This window comes from Rhineura floridana, chromosome 1 (genome assembly GCF_030035675.1).
Source record: "Rhineura floridana isolate rRhiFlo1 chromosome 1, rRhiFlo1.hap2, whole genome shotgun sequence".
Taxonomy (NCBI): Eukaryota; Metazoa; Chordata; class Lepidosauria; order Squamata; family Rhineuridae; genus Rhineura; species Rhineura floridana.
The window spans coordinates 217,512,557-217,533,811 of NC_084480.1; the positions used below are offsets into that span (position 1 = coordinate 217,512,557).

The following is a 21,255-nucleotide window of genomic DNA, read 5'->3' on the forward strand; positions in this document are numbered from 1 at the left end:
TCCATTTTTTAAAATAATTGTTTTCTCCACTCCACCCCATCTCATTCTCCGCCTCCTCCCTCGTCGTCTCCTGCCCATCCACAGAGCATGAGGAAAGAGCGACACTGCACAGAAGCCCAGTTTGAGGCACATGATTTTCATCCACAAATCAGAGGAGCAGAAGACTTCCCCTGCTCTCCCCCCCCAAGTAATGCCCAAAAGTAATTCTGGAAACGTTACAATTACTCCACAAAAGTAGTAAAATTACTCCTAGTTCTATTACAATCAAAATGTAAAGGAATTACCCACTCATTACTGAACAAAGTAATGAATTACAAGTAATTCATTACTTGTAACTAGTTACTTCCAAGCTCTGGTTCAGATCCTGTTGGACTCTCCACTTGAATGGACTTGACTTCCTTGTTTATTCATGGCACTTGAGTGCAGTGGGGAGAGAAATACATTTAGCAACTCAAGCCAGTAAGAAAGTTGTCACCTTGTCTTTCAGACTTGTTCCTCATGACCATCAATCATGCCTTCAGAACTGGAAAGCTGGACTTCTGTCCCTAACACACCCCACATGGGGCAATTTGAAAGCTTTCGCTGCTGGTGCAGAAACTGCTGTGCACTATCTGATGATGGTAGGTCCTCACAAAAGCACTTTACATTTACAGCCAGCATCTGCACTGGCTACTGTGGTTGTTATTTTGGCCAAGGCTCATTGTACTATTAGGCAGTAGATGGTCTGCCTCACATAGAACATATTGGGGTACTATCAGAGCACACTTAGTTGCAAGTATCCCCATGCTGTGGAACACTCCTGCAACAGAGATTTGGCAAGCATCCTCATTTTTGACTTTCAGGTAGCTCCTGAAGATCTTTTTATGCCGCCAGGCCTATTCACTTTAAGATTAGCCAGTCATTTTAATGATTAGTTTGTACTGTTTTATGGTATTTTATGTTTTGTTTTTATATATTGTTGTAGATCACCTTGATAGTTTACATGAGATGGTGTTGCATAAATACATTTACAGTAGGGCCCCACTTATACATCAGGTTACGTTCCAGACCTCCACCTAAAAGCGAAACCTGCTGAAAAGCGGAACTCATTCAATAGAATGGCGCCCAACGCCTGAAAAACACTGTAAAAGCAGAACAAGCACAGTATGAGTGAGGCCTTACTCCAATTGAAAGCCACCGTATTAGTGGAACGCCGAAAAGCGGGGCCCTACTATATAAATAAACAAACTTAGTTTTAGAACTCAGCATATTCTCCAGAAACATACGTCGTCGTCATCATCTCCTCTTGTTAATTTTGCTTACACACATTTTTCCAGTCAAGGAAGACACCTTTGGCTTGAAGAGTTCTAATTAAAGGTGGATGCTCCCGACTCCCAAAAGAGTCTTGTGAAACCATAAAGACAAACAAATTTATTGTGACAGAAGTTTCCCAGACCTAGGGTCCACTTCATCAGATGCCTGTTGAGTTCAGATGCTGAAGTTACTGGGCTCGGAGCCCATTCATATCCTTCTCTTTACATTTACAAATTAATTAATTAAATGACACGTCATTAAGCGCATCTGCCTGGTTGTTGAAACAATGCCTATCACTTCAACGTCACCAAGAACCAGGCTTGCCTTGGGAAGAACGCAGCAGTTTCCCCACACACTGCCCAGTTACACAGTCCCTCTCCACAGAACAAGAGGAAATCAACCAAAGTCCACCCGAACTGGGTAGGAAATTACGCTCGGTCTCTACCTAGCCACAAGCAGGAGCTGAAGGAAGTTCTCCCGCGCACGCGCCACTGAAGCATTCCGCTTGCCTGACTCTCGTACAGCTGGAGATCGTTGCGCTAAGCTCGGCGTCCCCGTTGCCACGGTGACCGCCCAGGCGGCGCCAGCTGGGCCCAAGTGTGAATGGGTGATGTCGCGAGCCAGGCGCCGGCCCGTCTAGAGCGGCTAGAGCCAATGAATCAGCTGAGACGGGGCCGGAAGCCCAAGCAAGTGGCGCGCGCTGGGCGCGAGCCTGGCCAACTAGAGGCGAGGAAGCTGGCGCGGTTTTCTTCCTGCAACATTTTCCCTAGCCTCGCGTTCGGTGGGCGGGAGGGACGCTTCTCTGCAGATAAAGCGCTGGAACGACGTCCGCATCGCCATTCCCCTACTGCAATAACAGCCAGGTGAAAAACATGGAATCTGTCTCACCACAAAGCACCAAATGGGCCCTATGTTATGCAAGGCATAAAGCCTTCAGAGGAAAAACATCCAGGTTATTTTTCCTTGGCTCTCAAAGCTCTTCTGCCTGAAGTTCGCATCTGTTTAGAGGCTGAGATCCCACGTTGCTTGCACAGGAAGATCAAGGAATTGCTACGGATGGAGCCAAGAAGGCAGTGTACCTTCCTCGGTTGCCATATCAGTGCTCTTGTGGCTTTTTGACAACTCTGTGACAGGTAGACTATCAACACGTGCACCTTTTCTCACTACGGAAAAGCAACGTTGAGGAAAACAAATGCTTGCATTTAAGCCTGTCGTGCAGTTCTCGGCCAAAGGCCTCTTCTAGAGTAAATGGTGATAGGTTTTAAGTTTCTCTAGCAGATGACATGTTTATTGAGCATTCATCCTGATTTGTTTGCAGAAAGTTGCCGGGAGGTTAGGAGATCTGTTTATTGTTTGTAGGGAGGTTATACACAACCTTGTGTCAAGCACTTCTCCCACATTTTCTAGGACATTTTCCTGTCACTTTCCTTATTGCAAAAAGTCTTGGGGGGAGTTGGTTAATTGTGCAAGAGTGCCAACTCGATTTCAGTTGTGCAACCTGAATTTGCTGGTACCGTGTGTGATTGAATCCCACTTGAAAATAGAGACAGTCTGGAAGTGTCCTTTGTGTTGGAAGGCATATGTGTAGCCTAACTGATACTGAGAAGCTGATTGGTGGGCTCTTCACTGAAATATGAAAACAGGAATGGGAAAGCAAGTGGGAAAATGGAATTGTAACAGGACCCACTGCCCTAGATTGCCACTAATGTAAGTAGTGGGGCCTTCCCTACCCCACCACCACTAAAATGAGACAACAGGGTCTCCAGCTCCAAATGCTACCTGTACAAGCCTTTTGTTACAGTTACGTTAATAATGTCAAATTATGTCATCTTTTCAGTTTGGAATCATTAGTCGTGTTTTCATCATTTAAAAGGACAGTCAGGTATCAGCTGCCTGAGAGGTTTCCTAAGCAGCAGGCAATTGGCATCCTGATTTCTTACTGCCTCTGCTTGTAGCCTAATACAATACAGCATATTTGTAACTGAATAGAGCTGGTGTAAATATAGAAATGACTAGTTTGGGCACAGGAGAGATTCTAAAATAAAATATTTTCGTGGAACCTAGCCAGAACAGGTTGACATGCAAAAATCCATCTATTTGTCTCTGATAGATTAAGTTCTGGTTGCATGCTTTGGTCATCTGACGCTTGATTACTGCCTTCCCCCTGTCACACATCAGTCCTCTCACATCTATCAGTGTACCGTCTCTCTCTTGTTCTTTAAAAAAAATATAGGAACACACCTTTAGATCCTTTGCACATGGATCATATTCTTGTAAGACTTTGTTTGTGCAATGCAAACATTGCTCAGAGGCAAATGCCATCTGAAGTAGTTAATACAATGACCTGCCTGTGTCAATAAATGAATGACTGAATACCAGGGTAAGATTTTACCCTTAAGAATGCTAATGGGTGCAGCTTCACTGGTCGGCAGCAACTGTGAGATGCCTCACTTGCTGCAAGTTAAACGTACGGCTTTATTTAAACAGCAGCATTTTGCCACTTGGATAATGTTCTCCTCATCATTTCTCCAGCTAGCAGATTGGCTGGCATTGTGTACTGTACAGTCCCTCTGCCATGGCTTTGTTGGTAATGAGCAACATACACAATGAACTTGCGGTAGGTGAGGGAGGTCACAATTTAAAAATAACTGGAGATAGGTGCTGAGAGGGTGCTCAGCCTATACCCCATTGCTGCGGAGGAAAGGAGTAGCCATGATGCCCATGGAATTTTGGAATAATTTAAAGTTTAAGTTGATTTGCTATTTATTTATTATTTATACTTATTTAGATACTGTACCAGAAATGTCCATAAAGCTCGTTAATAACCAAAATGTGAGAATCATCACCATGGCTATCATTTTTCCCTGCAGCAGTGCTGTATACAGGTTTAGATCTCTCCCAACACACATCTCCAATTATTTTTAAGTGGTGACCTGCCTTCCCCTCAGCAAGTTTATCTTTTTTGTGCATTAAATGGACTGGATATGGTTTATGGATTGGGACTAGCAGTATCATTATTTACTGTTATTCAAGCACTCATACTAAATTACACTGGCCACAATCCAGCCAAATTAGGCACTTTATCCCATTGATGGAAGAAACTTAAGCATGAGTATAATTCTTTCACTGAAGTCAATGAAACGTAAAAGTGCTTAAATTTTCTTAATTTGTCTGGATTGTGCTTTCCCCCCCCCCAATTCGGAAGGGCTCATAAGAGATATAAGTGGTTGACTGTGGCTGAAGATTTCTTAGGCAAGAGCCTATTCAGCTAAAAGGTTCTAAAGTAGTTTGCATAAAATTTATAATTGTTGAGGGGATGTAATAAATGTATTCCTTTTCAAAGTTTTATAGTAAAACAGAGACCTTTCAAGTTTAACTTGAAGGGGAAAAAAGAATATTTCACTATGGAGATTAATAGTTTTCAACAGAATATTTTTAATATTCAAAGAATTTAAACTCTTTAAAATTAAAAATAATTGTTAAAGAGTTAAAACTTTAAATTGAAAATAACTCATTTTTACAGCTCCAAAACAATGGGGGGGGAGATGAAGAATCAAACTGCTATAGAAATGGGAAGATCAGGCAATTTATTTTATTTTATTTATATTTTTATATGACTTTGTTTAAAAATTAAACATAGATTAGATATTTAAAGATCCCAGTTCTTCAAAATACACAAAGCAATTTGAAATTAATGTTAGTTTAATTTTTTCTTTAACCATGATGGCTATGTTTAGCAAATCAATTCACCATTACGTTAGTAGGTTGCTGAAGGAAGGGAAAGATAGGTCATATATATGTAAGCTTAATATTGCTTTAAATAGACTCAAAATATAATTACTAGCATCAAAGTACCATAGTACTTAAACTGTTTAATTAAGTGGTTTACAACAGGGAAGATCACTTCTGGGACTGGAAACATTCATTGAACCTGTTGGTCAATCAATCAATCAATCCTTTACTCAAGATTTTAATGGAAGCTGTTCCCAGTTAAAAGAGAAGTGGGGAGCATTCAATTATGACAGCATTATTGACTTGTAAATGATCCAGGCACACCTTTTGAGTCTTGCAATGTGTTTAAGATGATCCTCCAGATTATTTTTCTCTGTGTTTTCTTGTGCAGTACTTAAAAGGACATGTTAAATGTCTTTTAACTATGGCTTGATGTATTATGCAATGTATTGAGCAATTCCTAATATTAAGTGGTGCTAAAAGAATTGTAAACACCAGGCTGTGCTGCTCCTCCAGATTTTTGTTTACTGAAAACTGCACTGACTAAGATTTTGTAGAAGCAACACTCAGTATTTCAATTTCTCTTCATGTTTTTCACTATTAAATAACAAATAATCAATTTATGTTAGCTTTAGTGTTTAGATTAATTTCTCAGAAGGGTCAAACTGCAGTTATATAGTGTTTTCTAATTCTGAATTTCTGTGTCCTTTTTAATTTTTTTGTAGTTTCATGATCTTTTAATATGGCATGTTTTTCAAGAATCTGATATAAGAAAAATGAGCAAGTTACATCTCTTCCACCTATGTTTTTAATGCACCTGGCAGAGATCTAATGTGATGACACATACCTGGCAGAATGGAAATGTCCTGAGAAACTCTTTCCTCTCTCCCCATTGATCGTCACCTGCAGTGGACTTCTTACAATAGTTTAATCCTGTTCTCTCCATCAAAGATTTCTAGCCTCTGCAAGCTCCTGACTGCTAGGGAACAAAGATTGGTATGTGGTTCTCGCAAAGGTCAATCATTAACCTGCCCCGACAACAGTTTTAGTCAGATCAAGGCAATGAAGGAAAACTAAGGAAAAAGCACTTTCACTTAGGAATGAATTGTTCAAAATGCCTCTTGTACATTCAGTACCATTCCCTTTCAGCTCAGCACTTTTTAGTTCCTGCATGTATTCATTTCTCATCAGGCATAATAGCTTGATTTGGTCTCCCAGAGATCTGACCTTAAGTTTATTCTAGACACAACACTATAGACCATTCCATTAATTATGAATGCACTTGTGTGTATATAAAGGCACTGATAGGCCAGTCTGGTAATTTTACCTTGTTCTGCCGGCTTACCTTAATAAATAAATTAGGGACAGATCTTTGTGAAATGCCTTTAGAAGAAGGGAAGGGAGAGAAGAAGAAAAAACCCTTGAGTCTTAAAAGCCTCAATATTCAAAGATAAGAGGATTTGTAACATCAAACACTTTCATTCATTCTCTTTGGTTTGCATTATATATAACCAGGTATATTTTTATATGTGTGTGTGAATGTGAGAAAAAGAAAGCATTGGATATACAGGGGGCTATCAATAAGACATTTATTTCCATGCGTTATTGATAACCTCGTAGCTCATAAGTGACAAGGTAAAGTAGACCCACGAGCAAAGTATGAAAGGCCATCAATAACAATTGGAAATAAATGATGTCTCAAGAGCTTACCCATTGTGTGCTGTGTTTCTATAGCGTCAGGTTACGTTTCAGTTGGTGATGATGTTGTAGCAACCTGAGGCCTCAGCTGAAGTAAATGTCTTTTCTGTCAGTGCGGGAGGGGAGTTTTAGGGACCATATTTGTTACAATGCTGGGAGATGGTGAAACTGTAGATTATAAGAATGAAATGAGATATGACTTATCTTTGTAAAACATTAAACGTGAAAGGGTACATTGCCAGTGCAGCTGGACAGCCATTCTTGTGAAAGAAGACACTTAGGTCACGATCCTTAAAAGATGCAGGTTGACTTAGGGTCCATTCCTTTCTCATATTGGCACCATGGTTCCTGCCAAGTACATAAATCTCATGGACTTCTTTAACCTTGTGGGGGCTTATTAGTGCAAGGGGGTTTCAAACATGATTTTGGCTATCTTAGCCTTGCCAACAAAACTGTCTGGAAAAGATGGGATTTGCCTATACCATATAGTAAGGCCCTTTCATCCAAACAGCTTCTCACCCAGTTAGATCATACGATTTGTGTGTCCAGTGTCTATCCCATTTGTCATGCATGTAGGCCGGCCTTACCCAAACTGAGGCCCTCCAGATGTTTTGAACTACAATTCCCACCATTTCTGACCATCAGCCATGATGGCTGCAGCTGATGGGAGCTGGAGTCCAAAACATCTGGAGGACACCAGGTTAGGAAGGTTGATGTAACCAATATGTATATAACAGTAGTAAAGCATAACTTATGGACTTCATAGCCATTATGAATCCCAATATGAGATTGCCTACATGGATGAAATCTTATTTCCTCATGTTATATAACAGTCTTTAAACAATGGTTTTGGATCCTCATTCCATCAGTGGGAAGAGATCCATACTCACTGGTGTCACCAAAAACATGATGAGATATAGAGAGTCTGCTGATTCAGAAAATGCCAAATACTCTTAAACAGCCCATGGAGATTCTACAAATGGTTCCAGATTGGGGAACAGCAAGGTGAATATGTAGCCAGACAACATGTAGCTGCAACCCAAACTAGGGTTGAGTCAAAACTTCTCGGAAGACATTTTTCTGAGAAATTTCTGAGATTTTTGTTTTCCTTGCACCATTAGAAAAAGGGCACTTTACATAATTTTCTGTGAATATTCTCCAGCGTATTTTGTTGCAGCTGCCATTTTCTCCCCACAGTGTCCCTAAATGATGCTAGCCTGGGGCATTGTGCAGGTTGCCAAAGGTGACTAGGCTGCCAACACAGTAGCTACTGCTGCTTGCAGAAGCAGCAGCAACAACCACTAGGAAAAAAGAAACTGGGCTACTGCCCCTGCTAATGGTGAGACCCATCCTGAGAAACTGTTGAGAATTTAAACTCCCGGTGGAGAAATCAAGTTTCTTTGTCCACCAATAGAGCAGATCATTTCAAGAAGCCATCTGCGCATGGCTCTAACCCAAACTAAAAGCATAAGAAGGCCACTGCCATAGCCAGCTAAACTCTCGACTCTTCCAGGCCCTTGCACTAAGTACATTTATTTAACTGTGTTGGATCTTCTTTCTGTTGCACTCCCAGGACAGACCCTTAGTGATAGCTGTATTCTCCAGGGATATGTCAGAAATTCCACCCCCTATGTCAAAATCCAGAGAAGGAACTAATGGTTTTTAATGCATGTGAATGTGAGTCAGCAGTAGGAATCAAAGTAGCCTGTTTGAAAAAGGCAAAGCGGAAATGGTCCTTCCACCCTGAATGAGAAAGCTGGGATGTCCCACCATTTCCTCTTTTATATATGTACCCTTCTACTATATATCAATTGGGATGTGAAAGAGTCTTGTCATTACTCATTCTTCTCACTCGTACTTACTGTCCCTGTTAAGAGGCCACCAGGCCTAAACCCTCCAGAATCCAGCAAACAGAGTGTGATAGCTTTTTATCATTTTACCTTGGATGCCAAAACCTATTCAGGACGCTTGTGAACTACAGTGCACAAATACTAACAGAGTGAATGCCAACAAGTAACAAATTAATCAACTTTATTCATTTGAGGTCCTTGGGAAGGGTAAATCTCCTTGATCTTGTCATCGTATGCTGTTAATATAATTGTTTTTATATGTATTGATGACTGTCCTACATTTTTATTTACTGTTATTAATATGACTGCATTGTTATTGTTGTATTTTATCTCATTTTAATGTACGTCGCCTAGAGTGGCCATTTGCCAGATAGGCGACAAACAAATTAAATATTATTATTATTATTGTCTTCTGTAATGAGCAAGAAATACATTTGGACACCATTTTCAAATCAAACTTACTTTGGAGCAATGCTTCTTGTTAAAAATATTAAATAAGTTGTAGCAGTCCACACAACTTCTGCTATAGAATGTCAGCAGCACCAACAAATTAAAAATATTGGGAGTGTCAATAAGCATGTAGATGGGGGTGCCCTAATGGATGGCATTTATCGGGAGAAGGATGGGGAGAGCTACCCTGTTATCCTTCTGGGCCAACTTAGTGAGACAGGTGTTAGTGGCACTGTTTTATAGTGGTTCTGATCCGATCTCCACAGCTGTTTTCATAGAATAGCATTGGGCAATTGTCTTTCAGCCCCCTAGCAGTTGTGCTGAGGGGTGCCGCAGGGTACCATCTTGTCCCCCATGTGGTTTAACATGTATATGAAGCTCTTGAGAGTGGTCATCAGGAGATTTGGGGCAAGGTGTCAGCAGTACATCTGAATCGGGAGAGGCCGTGCAAACCCTGGACCGGTGCCTGGACTCGGCAGTGGGCTGGATGACAGCCAGTAAACTGAGTCTGAATCCTAGCAAGATGGAGGTGCTGTGGGTTGGTGGTTCCTGAGTTCGGATGATTGGTCAGTTGCCTACTTTGGATGGGGTCGTACTCCCTCTGAAAGAACAGATTCGTAGTCTGGGGGTGCTCCTGGATCCATCTCTGTGGCTAGAGTCCCAGGTAACCTCAGTGGCTAGGAGTGCCTTTTACCAGCTTCACTGAAGACAGCTGCAGCCATTTCTGGACTGGGATAGCCTGACCACTGTTTCCATGCACTGGTAACCTCCAGGATAGACTACTTTAATGCGCTGTATGTGGGGCTGCCATTGAGATTGGTCTGGAAGCAGCAGCTGGTGCAAGATGCAGCGGCGCAACAGGTTACAGGAGCAGGGTATCGCTAACATGTCAGCCTGCTGCTGAAAGAATTGCACTAGCTGCCCATTAGATACTGGGCTAAGTTCAAGTTTCTGGTTTTGGTGTATAAAGCCCTATACAGCTTGAAGCCAGGCTACCTGAAAAATCATCTTACCCCCTTATCTATCCAGTTGATCACTACTCTCTTCAGGTGAGGGCCTTTTGGAGATACCGGAGATACCCTCTTATCAGGAGGCCTGTTCCACACAACATAGGAAGTGGACCTTTAGTGTAGTGGCACCTATCCTCTGGAATTCCCTTCCCTTAAATATTAGACCAGTGCCATCTCTGTTATCTTTCTGGTGCCTACTGAAGACCTTCCTCTTTCAACAAGCCTTTTAAATAGAGACCTTATCCAAGTCTGTGTTGGAATTGCTTTTTAAGATGTTTTTAAAGCTTTTTTAAAAAGATGTTTTTCAAGGTGTTTTGTGTTAATATATGTTAATGTCTGTTTTTATGGTGTTTTATATAGTGTTTTTGTTTGCCGCCCTGGGCTCCTACTGGGAGAAAGGGCGGGATTTAAATAAATGAATAAGTAAGTAATTAAGAGGGTTGAGCCAACATATTTAAGTATATCTTGATTTTCAAAAAGAATTTGATAAAGTTACTCACCAAATGCACTTAAGGAAACTTAACAGCCATGGAAATCCTCTTATAAATACTAAATAAGTTGAAACACAGGAGGCAAAGCCAAGAATAAGTTGGGAATTTAAGTTAAAAGCAATAAGTAAGAGAGGACATATAAAAATAATCTGCACCAGACAGACATCATATAACTTAAATGGTAGATTATGGTTTGGAAGAATCATGTGATTAGCCTTCCTAAGAGTGTACCAATTCAGAATGGTGAGGAAATTACATGATCACCTCAAAAGCCCCCTAGATAAAAGGGGGGGATCTAATGATGCTAGAATCCTAGTTAATCCCATGTGTATGAGTTTTTTTATGTGTAGGGGCAGGGCTGGCCCAAGACATTTTGCTACCTAAGGCAGAACAGCAAAGAGCACCCCTCCTCCTCCCAAAACAAGGTGCATAGTACCCAAGGCTGACTACCCTTTCATGATACTCAAAATCAACAGCCTGAAGCAGCAGCCTCACTCTGATGGTAGGACTGACCCTATGCAGGGTGCTGAAACATGATGGGAAGGGCAGTAACTTGATGGTAGAACATCTGAGGCATCTCCAGGTGAGGCTGAAGAAGACAACTTCCTAATGGTCCAGTATAGTGTAATGGTTAGAGTGGTGGACTAGGACCAGGAATACCAGGGTTCAAATCACCACTCAGCCATGAAGCTCTCAGGGTAACCTTAGGCCAGCCTACCTATCCCACAGGGTTGTTGTGATGATACAACGGTGAGGAGAGAACCACATATGCCTCTTTGAGTTCCTTGGAGGAAAGGATATAAATGTAGTAACATATGGGGGTCATAGGAACAGAGGGAGTTGCCTTATACTGATTTAGACCAAGGGTCCATCTAGTGCAATATTGTCTACTCTGACTGCCAGTGGCTCTCAAGGGCTTCAGATAGGAGTCTTTCCTAGTCCTACTAGAGATACTAGGGATTGAGCCTGGGACCTCCTGCAGGCAAGCACTTCTTCTACCACTGAGCTACAGTCCATAAATAACACTCACCCTTTCTCTTTAGGAAAAAAAAGGCCTGCAAAACTTAATTGCTTTAGTAGGCTTTTCAGGGGATTTTCATGCTGTTGCTACTTCTGTCTTGAATCCATTAGCATGCTTTTATTTTACTCTAATATAGTGTACTATACACTTTTATTATTGCATATTATTTCATAACATTGTAAGCCAGTTAGAATTCTGAGATAAGATGGAATAAAAATCTTTTAAATAGATGAACGGTCAGGAAAAATGACTTCTATACTCTGCACAGATCCCTGTGTTTTCCAGCCAGTTTCCTAGGCTCTCGCTTGCTCAGTATTTCACGAATCTCTTCATCCATTAGCAAAAAAAAAAAAGAGGTGGAAAGCCAATACAGCAAATCTAGCAAGCCAATGCACTCAAAATAAACCATCCAACTTAAACATATTCATGCAAATTATTCTAACCTGAATGACATATTTTAAATGCAGAATTCTAGATCCTCTGATTACAAGAAAAAAGCCATACAATTTAGAAGAGTCTATCGCAGGTCACATAAGCTCAGACTCCTTACTGCCGCAAGCTTGCTGATGAAGACTCAAGAATGGTTCAGGAATGGTTTATGTGCCCATCTGTTCAGACCAGATTGGCACCAGGAGAATGGGATCCATACTGGGTTTTCCCACCAGTTTCCTAAAGTGAAATCAGATTAGCTCTAAGAACCAATTCTATACAACCAAAACAATTAGTGTATCTAGTTTCACACAGATTTTAATTAAGATGGAACAGGGAGATTTTACTTCACCTACTCAATCTAGGGATCGTGTTAGTTTAATGTGGGAGGAGGAAGCCTTCACATCGTCAGGATCCTCAGCAAGAGAAAAGTTATCACAAGAACATTTATTAGAATCTTATCTAGCTGTAATAGTGGTAAATATTCCAAAATAAATTATGCTTCCATTGAAGTGTCAATTGTTAAAACTATATAACTAATATACACCTGTGACATCATGAATCACTTTTCAATTCATTGGAACCACAGTTTTAGTACTACTTTAAGCATGTTCTATTGAAGTCTAGACTTACTTCCAAGTAAAATTTGAGTTAAGCAAGTGCATTTGGGATCAGAGTATTATTTATTTTATTTATTTATTATTTGATTTATAGCCCGCCCTTCCTCCCAGTAGAAAACAAGGGCGGCAAACAAAAGCACTAAAAACATTTTAAAACATCATAAAAACAGACATTAAAATACATTAAAACAAAATGACTTTTAAAACATTTTTTAAAAGCTTTGAAGATATTTTTTTAAAAAGGTTAAAAAATATTGTTTTTTAAAAAAGGTTTAAAAGCATATTAAAAAGCAATTCCAGCACAGAAGCAGACTGGAATAAGGTCTCAACTTAAAAGGCTTGTTGAAAGAGGAAGGTCTTCAATAGGCGCCGAAAAGGTAACAGAGATGGCGCATGTCTAATATTTAAGGGGAGGGAATTCCACAGGATAGGTGCCGGCCCGCTAAAGGTCCGTTTCCTGTGTTGTGCAGAACAGACCTCTTGATAAGTTGGTATGTGCAGGAGGCCCTCACCTGCAGAGTGCAGTGATCAACTGGGTATATAAGGGATAAGATAGTCTTATTAAGCTGAGTAGGACCCAGATTGTGAGCATGTTTACTCGGAATACAACTGGGCAACCTAATCCAATGTATGTTGACTTTAAAGGCAGTTCCACTGAGTTTAATGGCCATACTCCTGAATTGGGTATTGCAGCCATAATCCTGCTAACTAAAATTCTAAAAGAACTTTGGCTTAACAGGTTTCTGATTTAGTTTGGACTAGAATTCCACATAGTGATGTTACTGGGGCTTTTCGATGTGTATAAAAGAAGAAATGCTCTTTCAAACATTATAAAAACTTGCTTAAACTATTATGTCAAATATATTTTTAATGGCACAGGAGTAAAATAGACATTTTGTGTTGTCATAAATGTGTGTTTGTATGCGATTGTGTGCCCTCTGTTGTTTTATTGCCAAAAAGGCCACCAAGGTGGCTCACAAGGAATATGCACAAATACAAAATACAAGAAAAGAACAATACAGTTTACAAAATTGTAAAACAAAATCTTAACTTTTTTTAAAAAACTAAAAGCCAAATACATTCATCTTCCTGGCAAAGGGCAATCCCCAGAAAGATGTCGGAAAGAGCAGGGGCGAGGAGACAAGGCAGGTGGAAAAGTTTCTCCTTGATGGTCCCAGCACAGTCTCATCCCTGCAGCAATGTGTCACAGTCATAGCTCCTCCTTCTAAGGGTCCAGGCAGAGGGGTGGGTTGGGGCAGGCGGAAAAGCTTGCCCCTTGATGGTCCCAGCCCACACACATATTTAGAAATGAGTCTCAGTTCTATATTCTAGTGTTCTGGATATTCCAAAATCAAGAGGAAGTGGAATGAAATGGGCATATATGATTACAATGTAAAATAAATTCATTCTCATTGTATTTGATTCACAGGCTGCCAATGAACAAGGACTACGCAGTCTTGAACCCACTGGCTGATAAGTAGCTCCTTTGACATCAAAATCAGTGGAGGTGCTCAAGTACGTCCAATACATTTATTCATGCAATTCACTAATCCTATAGAATTACATGATTCCTTGACTACAAAATCATTGCATGGCAGTTAAGAAATATAGGATGGTGCTTTTCTAACAGATACATTTTAGCTCATTGTTCAGTAATTTAATGGTTTTAATTTGGAATCTTGTAAGAGGGCTTCAGGGAAAGTCGGTGCAAGGCATTATTAAATTAAAAGGCTGCAGTCCACTTCAGCAAGGTATGTGCATGTTAATTATAATGTGCTGTCTCAAAGTATAGAAATCCGGGCATTTTCAGCATCATATTTAAAACATGGTACATTGAACTAATACGTGATCTGGGGCACTAATGAGGCAAATTAAGTTACAGGTATGAATTTTACATTAAATGGATTAATATTATATGGCATGGAGGAATTTTAAATACCCTATCGCCATGAATTTTTAATAGTGATGTGCTCTAATTTAATGTTGCAAGGCAATTGCTTTTCTTAAGAGAAGCCCTCCTACAAGTTCCCCCCTATCTGCACTCAAGTTTGGAGCTGATTATTATCTACTAAAATGACCGGGGGGGGGGGAGAGAAGATCCTAGAGATATGAAAATGTATTGAATGAGAAACTGCTATCTCCCACCGTCTCCTTCAGGGACTAACTGGTGTAGCTGGTGAAGTGATAATTAAGCAGCCTGAAGAATAAATGTTGAGCGGAAAGGGGGGGAAAGTGATAACAATCGGCCATTGCTTCTTCTCGGCCTCAGGGCTAGATCGCGGGAAGAGTAGCGGCTGTCACTACGCAGGCTGTTGCGAGGGCTCTGCGAGCCGCTGGAGAGAGCAAGATCCAGGCAGCCACAGGCGGGCGTGAGTGAATTCCATTCGCATTCCCTTAGTTCTTCACAAGGAACTTCTTTCCCCTCCCTTCCTCTCTCTTCTCCCTCGGGTTCAACCTTTCCCGAGACCCTACACAGCGTTTGACAGAATGGAGCCGGTTGCCATTGGCCAGGGCGACGTTCCGTGGAGAAAGCTGCCGCTTCTGATTGGCTAAAGCGCGGCACTCAATACTCGTGCCTCACTTTTTTACATACACATTACCCCTCCCTTACTCTTGTATCTCACCCACCCCTTCGCTCTTTTCTCTCTTTTTTTCTTTTCCTTGGGCCCGGGCAGCGCGCGCCCCGCCCAGCCTGTACCCCGTGCTATATATATACGGCGGCGTTGCAAACTGGGCTGAGCAGAGGCGGGTTGGGACTGGAGTGGCAGCTAGGGAGAGGAGAAGTGATCAGCCAGCTATATTGCTTGGGTAGGTGGCGGCTGGAATTTATTCATTTCATTTTTTTTACACGATTCTTAATTTTCTGCGCCTGTCCTCCCCCCGCGCCTTTTGCAAACCCTGAGATTGTGTGCAACCTTAGACAGACTCTCCATTGCTTTGATTTGCCCGCCGCTGCGTCGCCTCTTGTCTTGTTGCACTGCGGGTGGGAGCTGTTTGGCTCTGGTGCCCGAGGGCTTTGCCTGCCTGCCTTTCTTTTGTACCATGAAAGCGGTCAGTCCCGTGCGGCACCCCAGCAGGAAGGCACTGGCTGGCGGCTGCTGTTGCGGAGGAGGTGGCGGCGGCGGCGGCGGCGGAGGTGGCGGCGATCTGGCTCTGCGTTGCTTGGCCGAGCACGGCTGCTACAAGGCGAGCCCGTCGCCGGACGAGGAGCCGGCGGCGCTGTGTCTTCAGTGTGATATGAATGACTGTTACAGCCGACTCAGGAAGCTGGTGCCCACCATCCCGCCCAACAAGCGGGTCAGCAAAGTGGAGATCCTGCAACATGTCATCGACTACATCCTCGACCTGCAGCTGGCCCTGGAGACGCACCCGGCTCTCCTCCGGCAGCAGCAACAGCCGCCTCCCCTGCACCCGGCCAGCTACCCTGCAGGGCCTCCCAGGACCCCGCTCACGGCGCTCAACACCGACCCGGTAAGAGCCGCGAGGAAGGGCACAGCCAGGCGCTGACATCCGGGGAGGGGAGAGGAGAGGCGGGGAGGGCAGGAGGGATGAGCGCACCCGCGCCCCTCAACTCAGTCGGTCCGTTCACAGGCGGGACGACGTTCCACCTGAGAGCAGGATGAAAGAATGATCGTGGCCCTCCCCTGCCCTCTCCTCTTCTCCGCATCCCCGCGTTGTGAAAACCCTGGATCGTTGGGGCAAAGCAGAGCCCCGAGGTTACGATCCACCTTAAGCCCGGAGTGCCTCATATGGAGAATCCATTCGCGTGCCCTGTTAATTGATTGGAGCAGGTTGACGGTTCCAAGCAGGATTGGGTCTCTACGCAGCGATCCACAAGACAATGAATCCGGAATGTTGGTATCTTGGATCACCTACTGATTAACTGCACCTTCCTCATACCCTCCTCTTTTTTTAAAAAAAAATTGGTCACATTTGATTTAGGGAGCATGTGAACCGATCAGACTCTTTCCCTTTCTGTGTTTTGTACAGTACCTGGCATATGGTGGTAGCTAACTGCATGCAAAATGATATTGGAATATTTTTTCTGGTCCCCCACCTGCCTCTGTGGGAGTGAAGCTCCTTAAATCCAAACAATATGGGTTAATAGGCTTGTGGATTGCAAATTGCACATGAAGTTGGGTTGTGTATGTTTTTGCGTGGGTGTGAATATAGATGCATAGCTACACACACTCAATGGAGCAAGATGCAATTGCACATATACACCTGTTTGTACACATGCACAGACTATATGTGGACAGGTACTGCCATTCAGTAACTATACATATGCATTACATAGACTTTCTGTTATAACTGGTGTGCAACAAACTGTATCCAACCAGTGCATGTTTACAGGCACAGGTCCCTTACATGCTGCTTGTATATGCACTATATGGAACCCATTTCCATTTATTTCACTGGGGTTTGTTTCTCCCACCTAGCAAGGAAGGTCTTTGGTTGTAGCCATTGTGGATGCAAGGGTATATCTGGGCATACATCTGTATCACAATACTGAACTAGGTCCTGCACATCTTCAGAATTGAAGTGAAATACCCACCACATCCAGTAGTTGTAATGTTAATGACTAGAGGTGGATTGGGGTTGGTTTGTTTGGGACAAGATTGTTAAGAGGAATATAAGCACTCTAGAAGGGGATCTATAGTCATTCTTTCAATGAATGACTCTAAGGTATGTGAGACTGAAGTATCATCATTCGCTTTCCGTGATCTGCCATCCCCAGCAGTGAAAATCAACTCAAAGAAAGAACCGTGCCAGTTTTTTAGTTAACAAAGTCACAGCTCTCTGGAATTTCTGGATTGTGTGCTGGGTGTTCTTGCTTGGTTGTGTTACACTGGGAAAACACATGACCCTCAGCTGCAGTTGGTGTCCCTGTGGGTCTGCAAAGCAAGAGGATGTCACACTTGGCAGCTTGCAACCTGTCGCTAACTGCTAGTCCAGGAGGGGATCTGTAGAGAAGAGCGCTCTGGGGTTGACAAATCCTGGCAGCTTTCTTTGCCCCTTTGTGAGGCTGTCCTGGTTTCCTCTCTTATGGGGCTTCTCTGTCTACTAGAGAAGCTGCAGCTGCCTAGACAAGGAAGGTTGTTTATTGCTAAGCCTGTTATTTGCACTAACTCTAATGTCACACTGCTGTTCTCTTGTTACTGTGCAGGCTGGTGCTCTTAATAAGACAGGGGACAGTATTCTGTGCCGCTGAACTGCACTTTCAAGGTGAGTATCATTTGTTGAGATTTGTCATGATAGCATTGATAATGTGTTGTCTTTGCTGTCTGTGTCTGCCTCTGGGGCAGAACCTGTTTCATCCAAGGCTGCAACCCTAAGTACACTTATGTGGAACTAAGTCCCATGGAACTCAGTGGGCCTTACTTCTGAGTAAATATAGTTAGGATCAGGTTGCAATCCTTTTCTCGCAATAATTAGGCACTCCAATCTTAGGCACGCTTACTAGAAATTATGATTGAAATCATTAGCACATGAGTATGTGTAAAATGTATTAACAATTAGGATGCTAGACTGCAATCCTCCAGCTAATTCAGCAGACTACTTTGATTTAAACGAATGTTAATCCCATTGGTTCAGGTTTTCAGTGGTCTAGCTTGATAATTTTGTGACTCAGGCTGACATGTATACTTTGAATAGTATTTTCTGTTCAATTGTACACATTTACATAAGGAGACAGGTCAGTGTGTATAAATTTATATATATATATATATATATTAAATAAACATGGAGGGTTAAATAAAATCAAATGTATATTCCAGACTGTGTACAATAGACAACATACCAGGAAAAAGAATGCACGTTTTCATATTGCTCAAAGGAAAAGGAGTGTTGCATTTTATCTAACTATTCGCGCTTTTAACTGGATTACAGATTAGGCCATCTTCTTTGCATATTCCTTAGGAGTTATGTTCCTTTCTATAAAAGCAGTGGATAATATTTTATGGAAATGCTGTGGTTTGTCTCAAAAGGAGTCTTCTTTGACATTGAGGCTGTGCTCTCCACCCATGTACTTGGAAGAAAGTCTCATGTAACTCCATGCAACTTTCTTCTAAGTAAACACGCCTAGGATGGGGTGCAGCATTTTCTTGCCCCTGTGCCCCGTAATAATAGAGATGGAGGAACAACTAGGAGGGCAACTCCTTTCTTTCTCTTCCACTCTCGGTAGAGCTTCTAGCTTGGGCTTGCAGCTGTGTATTCCTCTGCTTGGCCTAGCCTGGGAGCTGCGGTTGTTGTTTGACCTGGTTTGTTTTGGGTTGTTGATCAAGCATGTCTTCTGTTTTGTTGGTGGCGCCAGTAAGTCTGGAGCAGAATGGTTCACACCCCCCCTCTATTCATTCCTCTTCCACAGGTGTGCAGCAGGCAGATCCTGAGCCAGAGAAGCAGAAAGAAAGACACATTAGAGAGGGAGGGGGAAAAATGTCAGCCACTGGGCAAAAGGAAAAAAAATCAACTACTCCAGAATTCTTTCCATACTTCCTTAGAAAAAGAGAAAGAGTATTTTTCACGACTTTGCACGTTCATAGCATTTTACACACGTCTCTTAACTCTTTTGTTTTAGATCAGATGTGAATTGTACACTTGTCTGGGAGGGAGGGGATTTAAATCTTCAGCATAAGTATGGCTCTTCTGTTGATAGAAGATCAAGGGCAAATCAGAGTTTAGAAGTTTAACTTTAACGCGCTGAGCAGCTGAAATCTGAAGCTTTACTAATCTACCAGAGGCATTGTAGATAACTTTTGTTTTGACATCTATTGTTTAAAATAGATGATTTTATTGTTTCCCCAGGGACTTTCTTCTCCCTGCAGGAATGTTACATATTGTATAGATAAAAATGAGTGACATTTCATACTATGTATATAGAGAGAGGTTCTATAAGTGTAAGTGAGAAAAGTATATGCTTTAATAGACCTACTGTAATTATAAAATATTTTTAATTAAATATTTTTTTGTAAATATTATAAAGCTGTGTATGTTTTTTTTTTAAATCTGTGGGAATATTTCTTTAGGAACACTGTTTCTGGCTCAAATGCAGAAGTGCTGATAATGAAAATATGTTGGATGTCGAGGGATGTCTCTGTTCCCTTCCTCCCCCTTTAGATTCAGAAGCTACCGCTGTAGGTAGAGTTGGTCCTGCATGAATGCATGAGATGTCTAACCACAAATAAACTTGTTCTGAGTCCATACAGATGTGTTTTTCTTTAATCCGGATTAAAAAGATGTTTGTATCATACAGTTTTGAAACTACATTTTTGTCTGTTAGGCACAGGGGGATTTATATTACAGTGTATGCAAAACAGCATTGAGATGTAAGAATTTTGTTTGTTATGAACTGAGATTACTACTTTTTTCAATGTGGGTACAATGCTGAGGTATAATGAGAATTTATAAAATCATTTGTTGCCTAAAAAAAATCACAAAACATGGAAAACTTTTGTAACACCAAGAGGGATGCTACCCTAGAATTTTTAGCCCTGTGGCATGTTACTTTGGAAAAAACAGTGAAAAAACATTTTCTGCTTATAACCAAAGGGCAAACTATCAACAAATGTGCAGCTGCTGTTTCTTTCATCCAAAGACTATTGATACTGAAACTTGGAGGGTAGGGTGGGACAACAGGGAACATTTCAGTCTAATTACTGGGGTAAATCAATTTCAAAGAACTTACTTAGACCAAAAAAAGAAAGAAAATCAGATGACTGTATCAAGATTATTTTTCTAATATACAGCAGCATTCATTTCATTACAGCTCTGTTACATCTGAAAATCCTATTTAGTCTCTGTTATGTGTAACTTCTACATGTAAACATTAAACTAGATTGACGTGCCTTGTGCTCTGTTTCGTTTATTTCTTCAGTACTTTCAGAACTCTGTATATCTGCTTCACTTTTCTTAAACATGGTGCTCAATGGTTAATCTTCTAGCAACAGTTTGTATAGTCAAGTTCTATCTTCTGTCCAGACTCTGAGAAAGGTACACATTTTGTGTGATCATCAGTATTCTACACACCGGTGAGATAGAATTTTCACAGGGAGGGTGAATTAAGTAGGATTTAATTGGGTGCTTTGTAAATAGTTAGCCAACAGTGTGTACATGGTCTGCTTGATTTTTTTTTTAAGTGGGCTAATTTGTTTCAGATTATAAAAAAGTGTCAAAGTACTTTTGCCTAGGGGATCTTTTTATTGTGTTTAATATTTATAAAGAAATTAGCATACTAAAGTCAGCTATTGACAAGTGTGGTAAAATGTTGACAAGACCACAATTTTTTAAAATTAGAATGCTTGGTATTTGTAATTTAAATTAGCCAAAACACCAGGTTGCAATTGCAGATATGGGGCATTGTATATTATAAATTATTATTGCAACTACTGTAAGTCTGTTAAATGAATGGTGCTCTCATCCGTGTAAAACCAATAGTAAGAGCTTAGACACCTGTTTGTTAACCTAGCATGATCTTGTTTGAATGAGTTTAATGAAAACAATAGTAGCTGTAATTCATTTTTCTTCTGGAGATACAACATTTTTCTTAGGATTCAGTTTGGTTAAGGTTAAAGAACAACAATTGCATCCACATGATAGGTGCTGACCTTCCTGAAAGGGTACTATTTTTGCACAGAAAAACAGGAGTGAGATAAATATTCAAAG

The 21,255-nt window shown here is 41.4% G+C and overlaps 1 protein-coding gene across 2 annotated transcripts; it reads left to right on the forward strand.

Annotated features, from left to right (window-relative positions):
- Nucleotides 1-1,959: 1,959 nt before the first annotated feature.
- Nucleotides 1,960-20,431, forward strand: ID4 (inhibitor of DNA binding 4). Of its 2 annotated transcripts, none has more exons than XM_061593125.1 (5): nt 1,960-2,426; nt 14,024-14,109; nt 14,864-16,065; nt 17,762-17,820; nt 18,962-20,431. In XM_061593125.1, exons 3-4 carry the CDS (start codon nt 15,637-15,639, stop codon nt 17,804-17,806), a joined length of 474 nt encoding a protein of 157 aa, XP_061449109.1. In that variant the 5' UTR covers nt 1,960-2,426; nt 14,024-14,109; nt 14,864-15,636; the 3' UTR covers nt 17,807-17,820; nt 18,962-20,431. The 2 variants fall into 2 exon arrangements, with proteins under 2 accessions (XP_061449109.1, XP_061449116.1); XM_061593132.1 differs by having other exon boundaries at nt 1,960-2,156.
- The last annotated feature ends 824 nt before the right edge of the window (nt 20,432-21,255 follow it).

What these genes read in the sequence shown, in the direction of transcription:
- ID4 (XM_061593125.1), top strand. Translation starts at nt 15,637, where the DNA reads ATGAAAGCGGTCAGTCCCGTGCGGCACCCCAGCAGGAAGGCACTGGCT. An exon ending in CGGCGCTCAACACCGACCCG is followed by an intron (nt 16,066 to 17,761) that starts GTAAGAGCCGCG and finishes GTTACTGTGCAG; the next exon opens with GCTGGTGCTCTTAATAAGAC.